The sequence below is a fragment of the Quercus suber genome, unplaced genomic scaffold (assembly GCF_002906115.3).
Source record: "Quercus suber isolate HL8 unplaced genomic scaffold, Cork oak 2.0 scaffold_632, whole genome shotgun sequence".
Taxonomy (NCBI): Eukaryota; Viridiplantae; Streptophyta; class Magnoliopsida; order Fagales; family Fagaceae; genus Quercus; species Quercus suber.
Window position 1 is genome coordinate 230,115 of NW_027070074.1, and position 19,282 is coordinate 249,396.

The 19,282-nt window shown below is 31.2% G+C and overlaps 2 protein-coding genes across 8 annotated transcripts; both read left to right on the forward strand.

Annotated features, from left to right (window-relative positions):
• The first annotated feature begins 540 nt into the window (after positions 1-540).
• Positions 541-6,289, forward strand: LOC111998788 (dirigent protein 17). 5 transcript variants are annotated; one of them, XM_024030885.2, is made up of 7 exons: positions 541-662; positions 812-884; positions 4,093-4,268; positions 4,356-4,478; positions 4,639-4,745; positions 5,520-5,711; positions 5,993-6,289. In XM_024030885.2, exons 1-6 carry the CDS (start codon positions 546-548, stop codon positions 5,692-5,694), a joined length of 771 nt encoding a protein of 256 aa, XP_023886653.1. In that variant the 5' UTR covers positions 541-545; the 3' UTR covers positions 5,695-5,711; positions 5,993-6,289. The 5 variants fall into 5 exon arrangements, with proteins under 5 accessions (XP_023886653.1, XP_023886655.1, XP_023886654.1 ...); XM_024030887.2 differs by having other exon boundaries at positions 5,526-5,711; XM_024030886.2 differs by having other exon boundaries at positions 4,096-4,268.
• Positions 6,290-12,194: 5,905 nt separating this feature from the next.
• LOC111998856 (uncharacterized) lies at positions 12,195-18,516 on the forward strand. 3 transcript variants are annotated; one of them, XM_024030972.2, is made up of 7 exons: positions 12,195-12,316; positions 12,466-12,538; positions 16,260-16,435; positions 16,523-16,645; positions 16,806-16,912; positions 17,708-17,893; positions 18,176-18,516. In XM_024030972.2, the coding sequence occupies exons 1-6, from the start codon at positions 12,200-12,202 to the stop codon at positions 17,874-17,876; spliced, it is 765 nt and encodes a 254-aa protein (XP_023886740.1). In that variant the 5' UTR covers positions 12,195-12,199; the 3' UTR covers positions 17,877-17,893; positions 18,176-18,516. The 3 variants fall into 3 exon arrangements, with proteins under 3 accessions (XP_023886740.1, XP_065621552.1, XP_023886741.1); XM_065765480.1 differs by having other exon boundaries at positions 17,708-17,813; XM_024030973.2 differs by having other exon boundaries at positions 16,263-16,435.
• The last annotated feature ends 766 nt before the right edge of the window (positions 18,517-19,282 follow it).

Here is a 19,282-nt window from a genome sequence, read left to right on the forward strand (position 1 = left end):
AATATAATAAAGAACTATCCTCAAGAACAAAAATTATGGATAAAATTTGATAAAAAAAAATTCATCTATAAAATTTGAAAAACCTCATGAACAAATCACAATGCAAATGAAACAGCACATTAATCTTCTTATTTGATAATGATTTTATATTTTTTTCCCAAAAAAAATAAAAATCCCGCGCTGTCTCTGTCTTAATGTTTTCCGACAAGTAAAGTGGAGACCAATCCTACGTGGCGTGGGCGTCGAGGTACCATTTCTAGAAAGCTAGTTGTATAGCGTCACCAGGTGAAAAAGCAATAATCCAGTGTTTCTCAAGCCAAAACCAAAATTTATCACCCAGCCAATCATATTCCCCCATACAGCAATCACTAAGTGTAATCTCGTGATTTGGCTTGTACATAGGGCCTCTAAAATAAGTTGATAGTACACGTGGAGAGGCATGGTTTGACATAACAAAAGCCAGCTTTTTTGTCTAAAGCATAGGAATTTGTCCTTGCATGAAATTACCCAAGAACGACGAATCTGAGTGCAGGTGTCGTTCATTAATGGAGGCCTCTTATCACCAAAGTCTTAAAATGAAGCCAAATACATGCATATATAATTATCATTTTGCCAAACACATCTCTCTTAAGACTTTTATTGTGCTTTATTTGCTTCCTCAGGTATGTGTGTGTGAGCATGAGGCTTAGAGGGGTTTGGTAGCTTGCATATGCTTTAAATTTTGTACCATTTTACTTCAAATACAAAATTGTATCCTTTAATTTTTCCCCTTCTTTGTTCTAATCTTTTTACATATTGATTTGGTTTACAGTGTTTCTGTTTAGGGTTTGAAGATCTTAATCTGAAAATGAGTGACTCAGAAGAAGTTATGAGCAAGCTAGTAGGTGAGATTGATTTTTATACACCTGCAAGATATCTCATTTGCATGCATGTATATCCTAGTTTGTAAGGTTGATTTTTTTTTTTAATTATTTTTTTATGGATGAGTATTTGGTTGATATTGGATAACAAAAGGTGATTTTTTTTTCCTGATTTTTTTCTTGGTAGCTTCAGTTCTTGTTGATGAATGAGGCTTAGCACAAGTTTAAACTGATTTGAATTTGAATCAGTTTTATGTGAAATTAAAATTCAGTGATTTTTTTTTTTCAAGAGGATCGGGCCGGGGAGGTGAAAATCCAGTGCGTTTTGTTTGAAAAAAAAAAAAAAAAAATCCTTCTTTTATGTTCCTAAAAATTTAAGAATTGTGATTAGAAAATAAGAGGAAAAGGAGATTTCTGCTCATCTTAAAAATAAGGAAAAAAAAAAGAATAAAATAATTGAGAATTTCCCAAAGGAAAGATATGGGTTGGTAATTTCATTCAAAAACTACTGATCAATTGTCTCTTTGTGTTCCTTCTTCACTTAGAGAAGTAGTGTTCATCTGTGATTCTGTAAGAAAAAGAAATGAAGTCTAGATAACTTGCTTTACATGAAGGTTCTTATTCATGAAAGTCTTTCAAGATATAATTTGTTATTATAAAAATGATTGAGGGGCCATCTCAATTTTTTTTGAAATTTTTTTATGCTTTTTGCATTATACATGTTCATGAGCATGTAAAAAAAAAATCTTACAAGATTAATCAGGTAGGTTTTATTGATTTATTGATGGTATTTATGTTATGGCGTAATCATTGATAATTTAAATCGTTGATATTTGGATACTAAATATGGTAGTTTATGACACGTGACAAATATGGTTATGAAATTCAGCCAATTGAAAACGATATTTTTCCAACTAATTTTACGTCGTTTTGTATATGAATGTGCATCCTTTGTTGGGTAATGATACAGTTGGTTAACTACGTAAAATTTAACAAATATATTATACCTTCATTCTTTTTGAGATATGTGCAAATTTTTTGGAAACTCTCTTTCTTTTGAGAGAAACTCTTGTTGCATGTTAGTACTTATGTGCTATTGTAAGACCAAGGCTCCTTGGTTTCACTACGAGTTCCGCTCTTGGCTTGAGCCTCTCTCAATTCTTTTGAAGGGTTTTCTCTGCTCCTTTCATGGTTTTTTTGGAGCCCTTTGTGGCAGGCTTGGAGGCTTTTACTGTTCCCTAGGTAGGTCTCAAGTTGGCCTAGTAGGTTCTAGGGGTGGACTCTCTCTTTGAATTTGGGTTTCCCCCTGAGTGAATCTTATGGTTTCGAGATGTTTTCTTGGAGAGCTTTGGATTATATTGTTTCTCAATATGCATTGATACTTTTCCTTAGTTTTGTAAGAGATTTGTAGGTTTTTCTTTGAGATTTTTTTTTTCTTCTTCTCTCCTAACCTATACTGTTCTTGTATTTTTTTTACTTGTATTTATATTATTTTAGTAATAAAATTTTTTCTTTATCACAACAAACAAATCATACTGACACATATTAGAGTGTCAATATACACCTAAAATCTTCTACCTACTTTTTGATGTTATTAGATCATCTAAATCCCCTTTTCTTCATATGGAATAGTAATGTGCTCATCATTCATTAATTAAAAAAAAGGGAGTAATGTGTGCATCAAAAAAACCAAACCAAAACATAATTTTTCTATTGGTGAAAATGATTATTGTTATTGAATGCTATCTTTACTAAATTTTTCTTTCTAATAGTGGTTTAGGATAATAATTGGTGTGGAATGGAACTACCCACTTCCAAAGCACTAAATTTTCATAGTTGTGCCAAATATATTGAAAAGCAAGTGTGGCTCTTGATTATCTATAGTGTTATCAAGTAGGAGAGGTAAGGATGGAGATTGTAGATGAAATCAAGGGGAAGAAAAAAGTTTGGTGATGAGTTCAAATTAGGCAGTATGTCAGCATTGAATTATCCATTTTGGAGAGATATACATCTGCTTTACTAGGGTTAGGGTTTTCAAGAAGCAACGGGTATATACCTTAGTAAATATATGAATGCACTAGTAACATAGTCATCAATGATGCTACCTTGTACTTAATTCATGTGCTGACAGATATGATAATTTTTCCTTAAAACTTAACCTTCAGCATCAATAAACATGTTTTATTATGCATACCAATGACATCACTGTGCCATTAGCATGGTATTTCAGAAATAGGAACTGATTTTGCACACCTAAAAGCCATCTTTCTAACTTGACCCCATATAAAAGAGGCTGTCATCTAATATATTGTTTATCTCAAGCATGGTTTAGAGTCTGATAGGTTTGGAGAATCTCTAGCAATAAAAATCTTTCCAATTTTTGGTCGTAATTCCTAGCCTAGCATGATTATGAAAATGTGGTATTTGAGTGATAAACTTTGTCTTGACACTGGATGTGGTATTACTAGATATGCAATTAATTAAAGGCAGTATGGCACCAAATTCCTTGTAGTTTAATGTAATACTTCTTGCTATTTGAAACTTTGTAATTAAGGTATTATAATTGAGCATACTACATTATAGAGTGGGGATTGATTCAGTTGTTTTATTTATATTTAAGCATTCATTTAACCCCTACATCATGTGCCTCATTTTATATAGAGGTGGTTGTGATTCACAATTCAAACTACAAACTTTAAGGAGGTGGCCTATCCATTTTGGCTTTCTAATTTATTGAATGCTTCAAGTCACACAAACTAGTTAAAACTTTGCTTTCATACTTGTTTGCTTAAGGGAAGAGATACTACTATATATGTTTGTGCCATGAAAGCCCCAGGGGTGGGGGGGCATATTTAATTTATTTCACATATAATTGTTGTAAATGCATCTCACAAATTTTTTTTATGTGATTATCATGTCATAATATTTTGTGAGTGTGCCATATAGCACAATTTTTGTATAAAACTTCAGAGTATACATAACGTGAGTCATTATTTAATTATTATTATTATTATTATTAATTTTGCTAGTAAATTCTAAACTCCTTCAATGAATGTGAATTGATATAGGCATGATCACAAAAATTGATATGCATTTTTGTTACTCATATTGGTACAAGTTAACTAGTGTAATTCTTTCAAATCCATTTTGTTATCCTAAATATCTCAAGAATCTATAATTGAATTTGAATATATTGATATAATCAAGTATGATACTTACATTTTGATAACAGAAGACCACTCAGATTCTGAAAGTTCATCAAAAGAAGTTCTCAGCACTTTCCTTAAGAAATATATTAAAAAGAAAGGTAAAATTGGAATTCAGGAAACTTCCACAATGTTTGGCAAAAAGCATAGTGATCGTGAATTTGCTCCAACTTCAGGAACTATGGTCAAAATTGAAATCAAAGTAAGTTAAAACAAATTATTTTTCTGTTTTGAGCTATGGTGTTGCAAACTTATAAAAACTTAGATGTGTTTATATTATCTTTTTTAGAACGGTAAGACGCAGATGGTTTCAGATAATAGCTGGATTGGGGCAGTTGTAACTAAGATATTTGATGGTGTGAGATACATTGGCCAGGTTACAAGTTATGAAGTTGAAACTGGATGGTTCAAGGTTTGAGCTTTTCACCATACTATTTTTATGAATGCCCTAATTATTTATTATATCTCTAATTATTTTGAGACTATAGGGTCTTTACATTCTTGTTCAACTATTCATTTTATTTATTTATTTAGTTATTATCCTTTGCCATTATGAATGTTTCTTTGTGCAGGTTGTCTATGAAGACAATAGCTACGAGGAAGTGGCTGAGGAAGAAATACCTCAAATGGTAGCCCCTCATGACCTCATTCGTAGCTACTATAACCGTGCAGCGACCGGGTAATTAAATTTAAATGACTAAATCTTCAAACCTACCATGCCTTTTTACTTTAGAGATTAGAGCCTAATTAAATTGTAGCCTGAGTTTAGAGTTACACTTCTTGAATATATATATATATATATTAATGATATTATGCAGTTATTTAATTATTTAGTAATCTTTGTTGATCATATATGAAAAACTTGGTTCCTTTCCAAAATTTTTACATATTCTTACATTTCAAGAGGTAAACAAGTTTATCACTCTGCTACAATATATATCTCTAAGTTTGATATATTCTTGCATTTGAAGAGGTAAACAAGTTTATCGTTCTACTATGATTTGCATCTCTAGGTAGTCTTGCGAATGTGAGGCTTAGTGATGCAAATGCATTAGTAATTTAGAGTATTTTATTATTTAATAGCACCTGCATTTACAAACTCAGACACTCCTCATGTAAAAAAATCAAACATTTTTCCGGAGTTATTATTCTTGTTTAATAACATATTCATTTGTTTCTAGCTTACATGTTGAAAGCATTTCATGTCATAATAATAGATTTTATATATATATATATATTTTTTGGGTTGCTCCACCAATAGATTTGATATCCATTTAGTGAAGAAATTTTATTTCCTTTCGAGATAGTACTATAAGAATATTCGATCTTCCATCTTGAAATTGCATATTTTCCTCTATGGTGTTAGAACTTTATGGATTTCCAGGTTTGACTAGAATACAACTTAATTGAAGCCACTATTTCTGTTATTATATAACACCTTTAAAAACAATAGTGGTAGGCCAAGGAAGTCATATAGGAGGAAGAAAAAGCCTGCACAAGAAAACAAAGTACCAACTCCTCCAAGGTTGATGAATTCAGCTAAAAAGGCCAAAACACCCAAGAAGGTCAGCACATATGTTCCTCTTGCAATCAGGGAGAAAAAGAAGGATTCCTACTATTGGTATTAGTGTCATTTACTTATCAGGTTAGATCGTAATTTCTTACTAGCAAAATTCTAAAACTAATATAAATTTTATTATAAAAAATTTATAAACCGACGTAACAAATTAATAATAAATGTAATTAATGCAACTTCATCAACATAATAAATATAAATGTTTGAATTTGTGATACATGAGTTCATAAATTTTATATGGTTAGATTTATAACATTACTATTTTTTACTATTTATTTGTCCAAAATTTATTATGATGCAAAACAGATTGGTTCTAAATTAATGATTGTTTTTTTTTTTCTTAAATATAGGTACAAGAATGAGAGTAACTCATGAGGCCGCGAGGGAAACAAAAACAATGAAAAGGTCTTCAATGGCTGCTGCTTATTCCATATACCTTTTTCGACTCATCTTCTCATTCTGTTTAATGACCAAACTAAAGTATTGGTACTAAATAAGTTATGTTTATTTTTCTTTCTTAATTTCAGACCAACTAATAACTCTTTGGTACCGACTAAGCATACTAATACTATGTGTTAGTGGTACATCTTATCCAGATATTAATGTTGAGACATTATAAAGTATATTTAAAATATATATTAGGATGCATGAACTTTTTATATAATATCTTATGGCTCATACTAATTGGATACTTGTAGAAGTTCTTTATTTTTATCTCCCAATAACTATTGGCTTTACCCCATTCATCCTCTAAAACAAGTATTGCTCAAGCATAGATTAAGAGACGCTATACACAGATAATAATATCCTATGCAGTTATGTATCAGCATAAGTAAGCATACCTCTCATAACATGTATGCCATATAGTTATGTAAAAATTATATAATATGAGAGACTTGCTACATATATCCAATATAGAAATTAGGAAATACTTTTTCCTGCATAAGGGAGCTCGAGCCTGGCAAAACAAATTACATAGGCCTAAATAAGGCACATGACCCCAAGTCTAAATTGCAATATTGTGCGAATATATTCATAGGTCGATCAGATTTGGGTTGCATATAAACCTATCACATTTTAGTAAATGGATAATAATATTTATTGTTCAACCAAATTCGAAACTTCGAAATTTCAATACACGCGAGTATCTCCTGTAATGTTGAAGGAACATTTTTACATCTCTTCTTTTCCTCCTATGATTTTGGTTGAACTAGGAAGAGATTGAGAGGGTTCCTTTTTTTTTCTTCCTTTATAGTACATCTTTTTTTTTTTTTTTTGGAGAAAAATAGTACATCCTTGTAGGGTGAAGGGCTCAAATCATATATTGGGTCTTGGGCTTGGCTGTGAGCATAGTAGTCCGAGGACGAACGAATAAAAATAAATAGCTTAGACTCATGACTTAAGGAGCTGGATGCAAGTGGGATGGTGGTCCAAGGGGGAATACCTCCTCGAATAAACTAAACACAGATCAGATGTAGACCCTATAGATCAAAGTGACCTTCCAAGAAGCTCCCATAATAGGAATGGACCTCACGAACATGTGAGAAGGAAGGGAACCCAAAATATCTCGGGAAAAGTTGCTACCACCGCATTGAATGCACTGCAGCTACTTTTCTGGCCGCATTTATGTGGAGAAGACCCATGAACAGTATTGCTTTGGCTACCACAACTTACAGAAAGCTAAAGAGGGGGTCTGATGGGATAAACACTCAAGTGAAGGCTTAAATGATCAACAGATGTAGGATCAAGATGGCCAAAGAGGATGTATATAATGTAAGATACCCTTCATGAGATGGGGGATTGGAAAAATAAAGAAAGAATACTATAACAATCAAAATTGTACTTGTACCTAACTATTATTGATTTATATGAGAAAAGACCTCATCGGATATAAAATTCATTGAGCCTTATTTTTCTTGTTCTTAATTGATCATCTTTTAAATCCACACTAGCCGTTGTCAAATTCATTAGGGCTTAGTTCTCCAACCTACTCTCTACAAATTTATTGTACTTGGCTTACAGGGCCAAGATCCCATACATCTTGAGTTTGGGTTGCAAAATGTGTCCCTACAATCCTTATTAAGGAGAAAAATAAAAATATAAAGTTTGAAACTTTGAATTACATATAAACCCAATAATATTTTGGGTTAGGAAACTTCCCATCCTATCAACCAGTTGAGACTAACCATATGTCAACTTTGGTTTAAGAAAAAAAAAAATCAAATGTAAAACTATCCCTGACAAACTATTAATCAAATGTATGGACAATACCTGAAAAATAGAATTATTTTTCTTTTTGTTTTCTATTCTTGTCAACCAAACAGAGCCTTGGCCAAAGGTGCTATTCTTTTTTGGGCCTCAGTAATTCAAAATGTGTTTGTTCTGAATTTTTTTTGCTTCATGGCCACATTCTCCCTTACCCCATAAAAAAAGAAAAAGAAAAAAAAAGAAAAAGCAACTAGGACTAATAATGTAGGAGACTGGGCCCATTAGTTTTATCTATAGAAAAAACGACGTCGTTTGAGGTTGAGAAATGAAATTAATGGCAAATTCGTAAATTGCACACGTTCGTCGTCATTCTCGTTCAGTTCCTACCTCTGCAAATTGATGGCACGAAGGACGGTGTGGCCCAGGGGACCGGTCCGGCGGGTCCCACAGCTCCGGCCGGAAGCTCGGTGCCTGGAATAGTTGTCAAAGAAGACGCCACGAAGATCTTCACTGAGAACATTCAGACCAGTGGAGCTTATAGCGCCGGAGAAGAAAGTTTGAAGAGAGAGATTAGTCTCTCTCTGTGTCAAATTTTGAATCTTTGTTTGGAAAATTAAAGTTTAGAAGTGATTGATTCAATGAATTGAGAATAGAAATGGCGTTTGTGGGATTTGGAAATGAGTGCAGGAAGAGGCAGGAAGGCTCAAGTTTGTGTGTCTATCAAATGATGGAATTGATGAGCATATGGTTTGGAAATGTGCAAGCAATTATGCAATGAAGGCTATCGTGAAAGTTGCTGGTGGGGAATCAGAAGAGTTTACTGTGTGTCACTCATGGCAAGCTGGTAACTGCAATTGGATGGCCAGCACTGCCAACTTTTATTTCACAACTTTCTGACATCCTTGGTTTGTCCGTGGTATTTTGATTGTAATTTCCTCCATATCGATAAGATTAAAGAAGCATATGTATATGCATTTGAATCTGTCTAATGTGGGATATATAGTTGTAGTTTTATAAAAATCCTTACTTGTAATAATAAATAATGAACTAGAATTTATAAGAGCTTGACTGTCTTGAATATTTGGCTGAATGTATGGTTGGCATGAATTAATTTGTGTTTTAGTGTTTCTCTTTTCCTTTGTCCTATTTTTATTACAACTTACAAGTGTGAGATAGTAGGTAACTTCATTTAAATAACAAATATTAACCTTAGGGAAATTTCATCACATACTTATCCAAATGCTAGGAAAGCGGAAAAGTTTTATAAAGTTTTAGTTGGAGATAAAAAATTATGGCTCTTATTGATTAAGGAGGCTTGATGTACTTCATAATTAAAATATGGTGTAGTAGTAATGTCCCCTCTAAATTTAAATGTCTTTTTATACACTCTAAATTTAAGAATTGAAAATACCCCTTATTAAAACTATTGGTAGTTTCTCCCAAAAAAAAAAAAATGGTAATAAACACTTTGCTCCATACATGAAGATTTTCATTGAATTAGGATAAAATTCAAATTTCAGTATCTGATTTTTTTTAATTATCTATTAAATTTGTCAAAAATCTTAATGACAATGAATAAAGTGTTTTTATTATCAACCGTTAAGATGGAACAATACGCAGTTTTGAAGTTTATTGGGACATTTCAACTTCACCATAATTAAGGAGTGAAAAATGCAATTAACACGTAACAATATTTCTTCAACTCCAAAAATAAAATTACATAAATATGTGATTTAAAAATGGCAAGATTGGATCTTATGCAAACTGATTAATACTATAGTTAGTAAAATATGTGTAATATATTGTATATTACAAAATAGTACATTATACATACGCATATTTTTTTGTGTGTGTGTGTGTGTACAAAACAGGCAAAAATATTCTGAAAAGATATGTTTTCTAATTAAATGTACAAAACCTGCATTAAACGTTTTCTGCATTATACTCGTATAAAAGTATTTCAACTTGCATGACTAAACTTTAATACTTTATCCGAAAAAATAATTTATTATTTTTTAATTAAGGTGTGTCATTGTATATGATGATGAAATTCTCAAAATATATATTTTAATTTCTATGTTTTATTATTTATATTAAGCATATTGGCATTTCATACTTTTATTATAGTCTCAACAAATTTATCTGATATAATTTGAATAATTAGATATCTAATTATCTTCATATGTGTGTATGTATGAATGTGTTAGATTGATAATAATTTGAGATAATAAATACTTCTGGTATTTTGTTTTTGTTGTTGATTTTTTTTGTTAAGTAAGTGAATTAATGAATATATGAAAACTTATCTCCTTCATTAATTTTTTATATATCGTGCTTGAAAACACAACTTAAAATTGGAAAAAAAAAAACTAAATTTATTAAATTCTTAATAAGTTGATTTCCAAAAGCTTATCAAATTATATTAAGATAACATAAACATGTTACCAAATGGGAATATCATAAAAGAAAAAACTTAACTATATAACCGTTGTTTTGGTCTCAAAAGTTTTTGTTCAAATTCATAATATATCCATACTAAATCTACTTACGTCTTTTTTTTTTTTTCTTTTTTTTTTCATTACCATTTTTTTATAGTCTTCAGTAGAATGAAATTCATACATTTTCTGTACAACATATATTCTGTCAAATTTATTACAAACTATAATTAATAGTTTAAGTAAGTTCTTTGGAATTGAAGGAAAATAAATTCTATAACTTTGTGACTTTCTAATAAGTTAATAACCAGATGATGGTAATTTTGGTAAATTCATTAATTCTATATAAAAAAAAAAAAAAAAAAAAAAAACATCTATCTTCTAATTCTATATTAAAATATATATATATATATATATATAATTGTTTGTCCTTTATGAAAACAAATCTTATGAAACAGTTTTATGAAATATTTCTCTCATGTTATATATATATAATTGTTTGTCCTTTATGAAAACAAATCTTATGAAACAATTTTATGAAATATTTCTCTCATATATAACATGTGACATCTACACATAGTGTTAGAGGGATGTAAAACTGATTCATAAAATAATTTTTCGTCTGTTACAGTCAACGTTTAGGATTTGAATAGATATTGCACTTTTTTGTAATAGGATACCATTATTAATGATTCTGTATAAGACAAAATGAATACAACTCATTAACATTGATAAAATTTTGACTATAACAGTGCAATTAAATGGACCAAAATTGGTTTTGTACTAATCCAACATATATCTCACTTACTTGATCTATTAAATATGATAAAGAGCTATCATTAGAAACAAAAGTTATATGTAAAATTTGATGAACAAAAAAAAAAAAAAAAACTTCATCTATAAAATTTGAAAAACCTTATGAACAAATCACAATGCAAATGAAACCATGGTTGTCAAATCCCAATCTTGATCTTACGATCCTACGATTTTATATTCTCACCTGCTCAAAACAATTTAAATCTTTTAAGGATCTTAGCAATCGTTCAAGATCATACGATTCTGACGATTTCAAACAATTTTGATTTCTTGTAATTTTCTTTAACTTAACAAAAGGTTCAGTTGGACCCAAATGAAAAATAATATTCCAATAAATCAAGTTTTACTATTTTAATGTAACGAGATAGAGTGTTAGTTGAAAACAAACAAAAAATAACATTCCAATAGAGTATTACGTTTTGAGATTTTTGATATCTTAAATGATTTTTACAAATGGATGTAATGATGCACGATAATTACATCAAATGAATACAAATTTTTGATTTTTTATGAATTTATAATTTATGTGATTATTTAATATACTAATTTTTTTTTTTTCAAATAATATAAGATCTTACGATTCACTATTTGATTCTACGATTTACGATCCCACTTATCTTTCACAGTTTTAGATAAAATTCCTATTTTGACAACTATAAATGAAAAAGAACATTAATCTTCTTATTTGAAAATGATTTCATATTTTTTCCCCCAAAAAAATAAAAATCCCGCGCTGTCTCTGTCTTAATGTTTTCGGACATGTAAAGTGGAGACCAATCCTACGTGGCGTGGGCGTCGAGGTACCATTTCTAGAAAGCTAGTTGTATAGCGTCACCAGGTGAAAAAGCAATAATCCAGTGTTTCTCAAGCCAAAACCAAAATTTATCATCCAGCCAATCATATTCCCCCATACAGCAATCACTAAGTGTAATCTCGTGATTTGGCTTGTACATAGGCCCTCTAAAATAAGTTGATAGTACACGTGGAGAGCCATGGTTTGACATAACAAAAGCCAGCTCTTTTGTCTAAAGCATACGAATTTGTCCTTGCATGAAATTACCCAAGAACGACGAATCTGAGTGCAGGTGTCGTTCATTAATGGAGGCCTCTTATCACCAAAGTCTTAAAATGAAGCCAAATACATGCATATATAATTATCATTTTGCCAAACACATCTCTCTTAAGACTTTTATTGTGCTTTATTTGCTTCCTCAGGTATGTGTGTGTGAGTGTGAGGCTTAGAGGGGTTTGGTAGCTTGCATATGCTTTAAATTTTGTACCATTTTACTTCAAATACAAAATTGTATCCTTTAATTTTTCCCCTTCTTTGTTCTAATCTTTTTACACATTGATTTGGTTTACAGTGTTTCTGTTTAGGGTTTGAAGATCTTAATCTGAAAATGAGTGACTCAGAAGAAGTTATGAGCAAGCTAGTAGGTGAGATTGATTTTTATACACCTGCAAGATATCTCATTTGTATGCATGTATATCCTAGTTTGCAAGGTTGATTTTTTTTTTTTTTAATTATTTTTTTATGGATGAGTATTTGGTTGATATTGGATAACAAAAGGTGATTTTTTTTTCCTGATTTTTTTCTTGGTAGCTTCAGTTCTTGTTGATGAATAAGGCTTAGCACAACTTTAAACTGATTTGAATTTGAATCAGTTTTATGTGAAATTAAAATTCAGTGATTTTTTTTTCCAAGAGGATCGGGCGGGGGAGGTGAAAATCCAGTGCGTTTTGTTTGAAAAAAAAAAAAAAAAATCCTTCTTTTATGTTCCTAAAAATTTAAGAATTGTGATTAGAAAATAAGAGGAAAAGGAGATTTCTGCTCATCTTAAAAATAAGGATTAAAAAAAGAATAAAATAATTGAGAATTTCCCAAAGGAAAGATATGGGTTGGTAATTTCATTCAAAAACTACTGATCAATTGTCTCTTTGTGTTCCTTCTTCACTTAGAGAAGCAGTGTTCATCTGTGATTCTGTAAGAAAAAGAAATGAAGTCTAGATAACTTGCTTTACATGAAGGTTCTTATTCATGAAAGTCTTTCAAGATATAATTTGTTATTATAAAAATGATTGAGGGGCCATCTCAATTTTTTTGAAAATTTTTGATGCTTTTTGCATTATACATGTTCATGAGCATGTAAAAAAAAAAAAAAATTCTTACAAGATTAATCAGGTAGGTTTTACTGATTTATTGATGATATTTATGTTATGGCATAATCATTGATAATTTAAATCGTTGATATTTGGATACTAAATATGGTAGTTTATGACACGTGACAAATATGGTTATGAAATTCAGCCAACTGAAAACGGTATTTTCCCAACTAACTTTACGTCGTTTTGTATATGAACGTTTATGAATGTGCATCCTTTGTTGGGTAATGATACAATTGGTTAATTGCATAAAATTTAACAAATATATTATACCTTCAATCTTTTTGAGATATGCACAATTTTTTTTGAAACTCTCTCTTTCTTTTGAGAGAGAGAAGCTCTTGGTGCATGTTAGTACTTATGTGCTATTGTAAGATCGAGGCTCCTTGGTTTCACTACGAGTTCCGCTCTTGGCTTGAGCCTCTCTCAATTCTTTTGAAGGGTTTTCTCTGCTCCTTTCATGGTTTTTTTGGAGCCCTTTGTGGTGGGCTTGGAGGCTTTTACTGTCCCCTAGGTAGGTCTCAAGTTGGCCTAGTGGGTTCTAGGGTTGGACTCTCTCTTTGAATTTGGGTTTCCCCTTGAGTGAATCTTATGGTTTTGAGATGTTTTCTTGGAGAGCTATGGATTATATTGTTTCTCAATATGCATTGATACTTTTCCTTAGTTTTGTAAGAGATTTGTAGGTTTTTCTTTGAGATTTTTTTTTTTCCTTCTTCTCTCCTAACCTATACTGTTCTTGTATTTTTTTTTTTTTACTTGTATTTATATTATTTTAGTAATAAAATTTTTTCTTTATCACAAAAAACAAATCATACTGACACATATTAGAGTGTCAATATACACCTAAAATCTTCTACCTACTTTTTGATGTTATTAGATCATCTAAATCCCCTTTTCTTCATATGGAATAGTAATGCGCTCATCATTCATTAATTAAGAAAAAGGGAGTGATGTGTGCATCAAAAAAACCAAACCAAAACATAATTTTTCTATTGGTGAAAATGATTATTGTTATTGAATGCTATCTTTACTAAATTCTTCTTTCTAATAGTGGTTTAGGATAACGGTTATACTTGGTGTGGAATGGAACTACCCACTTCCAAAGCACTAAATTTTCATAGTTGTGTCAAATATATTGAAAAGCAAGTGGCTCTTGATTATCTATAGTGTTATCAAGTAGGAGAGGTAAGGATGGAGATTGTAGATGAAATCAAGGGGAAGAAAAAAGTTTGGTGATGAGTTCAAATTAGGCAATATGCTGACAGATATGATAACTTTTCCATAAAACTTAACCTTCAGCATCAATAAACATGTTTTATTATGCATACCAATGACATCACTCTGCCATTAGCATAGTATTTCAGAAATAGGAACTGATTTTGCACACCTAAAAGCCATCTTTCTAACTTGGCCCTATATATATAAAAGAGGCTGTCATCTAATATATTGTTTAATAGCATAAACATTTTGATTTATTGCCTATTTCAAGCATGGTTAAGAGTTTGATAGGTTTGAAGAATCTCTAGCAATAAAAATCTTTCCAATTTTTGGTGGTAATTCCTAGCCTAGCATGATTATGAAAATGTGGTATTTGAGTGATAAACTTTGTAATTCCTTGTAGTTTAATGTAATACTTCTTGCTATTTGAAACTTTGTAATTAAGTAAGGTATTATAATTGAGCATACTACATTATACAGTGGGGATTGATTCAGTTGTTTTATTTATATTTAAGCATTCATTTAACCGCTACATCATGGACCTCATTTTATATAGATGTGGCTGTGATTCACAGTTCAAACTACTTCAAACTTTATGGAGGTGGCCTATCCATTTTGGATTTCTAATTTATTGAATGCTTCAAGTCACACAAACTAGTTAAAACTTCGCTTTCATACTTGTTTGCTTAAGGGAAGAGATACTACTATATATATTTGTGCCATGAAAGCCCCGGGGGTGGGGGGGGGGGGGGGGCATATTTAATTTATTTCATATATAATTGTTGTAAATGCATCTCACAATTTTTTTATTTTTTATTTTATGTGATTATCATGTTGTGGGGCCCGTGGGCCTGATAGTCTCGGCCCATCGGATAGTAGGCCCAAGGACAACGCCGAGGAGGACTGACCAGCCAAGGCTAAGTCAGGCAAAACCTCTGTTGTGACCCACGCCGAGGACCTGTTCGTCCTCGGCATTCTAAGGATAACTTTCGGGAGGGGACAAGCTTAGAGCAAGCTGTCACATTCGCACTTAATGCATTCACCTAACCCCTCTGGCCGCATTAATTGGGATATAACCCCTTGGCAGGGCAACGTTGATCAGAGTGAACCACTTGAGTACTGATAAGGCCTCTGATGGGACGGACGGCCAGAAGAAAGGCAAATGGATGATCAACAGATGGAATAAGGAGATAGGCAGATGGAAACTATATAAGAAAAGCAAGTAAAGTAAGAAAGGGGGGGGGAAAAAAGAGGGAGAACAAGAAGGTCTCCTCGGCCCGTGGCCGAGGAGCATTCCCCCATTTGTAAAGAAAACTCTTAGTATTTTTTTTATAAAGAAAGTTCATGCATGGTGATCGACGGTCAGCACCTAAACCTTTAACCCACTCTCTATAAATTTATTGTTTGGGCTTATTGGGCTGAAAACCCATCAAAACTTAGGGTCAATCCAAACTGAGTCCTTACACATGTCATAATACATTGTGAGTGTGCCATATAGCACAATTTTTGTATAAAACTTCAGGGTATACATAACGTGAGTCATTATTTAATTATTATTATTATTATTTTGCTAGTAAATTCTAAACTCCTTCAATGTATGTGAATTGATATAGGCATGATCACAAAAATTGATATGCATTTTTGTTACTCATATTGGTACAAGTTAACTAGTGTAATTCTTTCAATTCCAGTTTGTTGTCCCAAATATCTCAAAAATCTATAATTGAATTTGCATATATTGATATAATCAAGTATGATATTTACATTTTGATAATAGAAGACCACTCAGATTCTGAAAGTTCATCAAATGAAGTTCTCAGCACCTTCCTTAAGAAAAATATTAAAAGGAAAGGTAAAATTGGAATTCGGGGAACTTCCACAATATTTGGCAAAAAGCGTAGTGAACATGAATTTGCTCCAACTTCAGGAACTATGGTCAAAATTGAAATCAAAGTAAGTTAAAACAAACTATTTTTCTGTTTTGAGCTATGGTGTTGCAATCTTATAAAAACTTAGATGTGTTTATATTATCTTTTTCAGAACGGTAAGACACAGATGGTTTCAGATAACAGATGGATTGGGGCAACTGTAACTAAGGTATTTGATGGTGTGAGATACATTGGCCAGGTTACAAGTTATGAGGTTGAAACTGGATGGTTCAAGGTTTGAGCTTTTCACTATACTATTTTAATGAATGCCCTAATTGTTTATTATATCTCTAATTATTTTGAGACTATAGGGTCTTTACATTCTTGTTCAACTATTCATTTTATTTATTTATTTAGTTATTATCCTTTGCCATTATGAATGTTTCTTTGTGCAGGTTGTCTATGAAGACAATAGCTACGAGGAAGTGGCTGAGGAAGAAATACCTCAAATGTTAGCCCCTCATGACCTCATTCGTAGCTACTATAACCGTGCAGCGACCGGGTAATTAAATTTAAATGACTAAATCTTCAAACCTACCGTGCCTTTTTACTTTAGAGATTAGAGCCTAATTAAATTGTAGCCTGAGTTTAGAGTTACACTTCTTGAAATTTTTTTTTAATTTTTTTTTTTATGATATTATGCAGTTGTTTAATTATTTAGTAATCTTTGTTGATCATACATGAAAAACTTGGATCCTTTCCAAAATTTTTACATATTCTTACATTTCAAGAGGTAAACAAGTTTATCACTCTGCTACAATATGTATATCTAAGTTTTATATATTCTTGCATTTGAAGAGGTAAACAAGTTTATCATTCTACTATGATTTGCATCTCTAGGTAGTCTTGCGAATGTGAGGTTTAGTGATGCAAATGCATTAGTAATTTAGATTATTTTATTATTTAATAGCACCTGCATTTACAAACTCAGACAGTACTCCTCATGTAAAAAAAATCAAACATTTTTCTGGAGTTATTATTCTTGTTTAATAACATATTCATTTGTTTCTAGCTTACATGTTGAAAGCATTTCATGTCATAATAATAGATTATATATATATATATATATTTTTTTTTTTTGGGGTTGCTCCTCCAATAGATTTGATATCCATTTAGTGAAGAAATTTTATTTCCTTTCGAGATAGTACTATAAGAATATTCGATCTTTTATCTTGAAATTGCATATATTCCTCTATGGTGTTAGAACTTCATAGATTTCCGGGTTTGACTAGAATACAACTTAATTGAAGCTACTATTTCTGTTATTATATAACACCTTTAAAAACAATATTGGTAGGCCAAGGAAGTCATATAGGAGGAAGAAAAAGCCTGCACAAGAAAACAAAGTACCAACTCCTCCAAGGTTGATGAATTCAGCTAAAAAGGCCAAAACACCCAAGAAGGTCAGCACATATGTTCCTCTTGCAATCAGGGAGAAAAAGAAGGATTCATACTATTGGTATTAGTATCATTTACTTATCAGGTTAGATCGTAATTTCTTACTAGCAAAATTCTAAAACTAATATAAATTTCATTATAAAAAATTTATAAACTAACGTAACAGACTAATAATGAATGTGATTAATGCGACTTTATCAACATAATAAACATAAATGTTTGAATTTGTGATACATGAATTCATAAATTTTATATGGTTAGATTTATAACATTACTATTTTTTACTATTTATTTGTCCAAAATTTATTATGATGCAAAACAGATTGGTTCGAAATTAATGATTTTTTTTTTTTTTTCTCAAATATAGGTACAAGAATGAGAGTAACTGAGGCCGCGAGGGAAACAAAAACAATGGAAAGGTCTTCAATGGCTGCTGCTTATTCCATATACCTTTTTCGACTCATCTTCTCATTCTGTTTAGTGACCAAACTAAAGTATTGGTACTAAATAAGTTATGTTTATTTTTCTTTCTTAATTTCAGACCAACTAATAACTCTTTGGTACCGACTAAGCATACTAATACTATGTGTTAGTGGTACATCTTATCCAGATATTAATGTTGAGACATTATAAAGTATATTTAAAATATATATTAGGATGCATGAACTTTTTATATAATACCTTATGGCTCGTACTAATTGGATACTTGTAGAAGTCCTTTATTTTTATCTCCCAATAACTGTTGGCTTTACCCCATTCATCCTCTAAAACAAGTATTGCTCAAGCATAGATTAAGAGACGCTATACACAGATAATAATATCCTATGCAGTTATGTATCAGCATAAGTAAGCATACCTCTCATAACATGTATGCCATATAGTTATGTAAAAATTATATAATATGAGAGACTTGCTACACATATCCAATATAGAAATTAGGAAATACTTTTTCCTGCATAAGGAGCTCGAGCCTTGCAAAACAAATTACATAGGCCTAAATAAGGCACATGACCCCAAGTCTAAATTGCAATATTGTGAAAATATATTCATAGGTCGATCAGATTTGAGTTGCATATAAACCTATCACATTTTAGTAAATGGATAATAATATTTATTGTTCAACCAAATTCGAAACTTTGAAATTTCAATACATGCGAGTGTCTCTTGTAATGTTGAAGGAATATTTTTACATCTCTTCTCTTCCTCCTATGATTTTGGTTGAACTAGGAAGAGATTGAGAGGGTTCCTTTTTTTTTTTTTCCTTTATAGTACATCCTTTTTTCTTTTTTTTTGAGAAAAATAGTACATCCTTATTAAGGAGAAAAATAAAAATATAAAGTTTGAAACTTTGAATTACATATAAACCCAAAAATATTTTGGGTTAGGAAACTTTCCATCCTATCAACCAGTTGAGACTGACCATATATCAGCTTTGGTTTAGGAAAAAAAAATCAAATGTAAAACTATCCCTGAC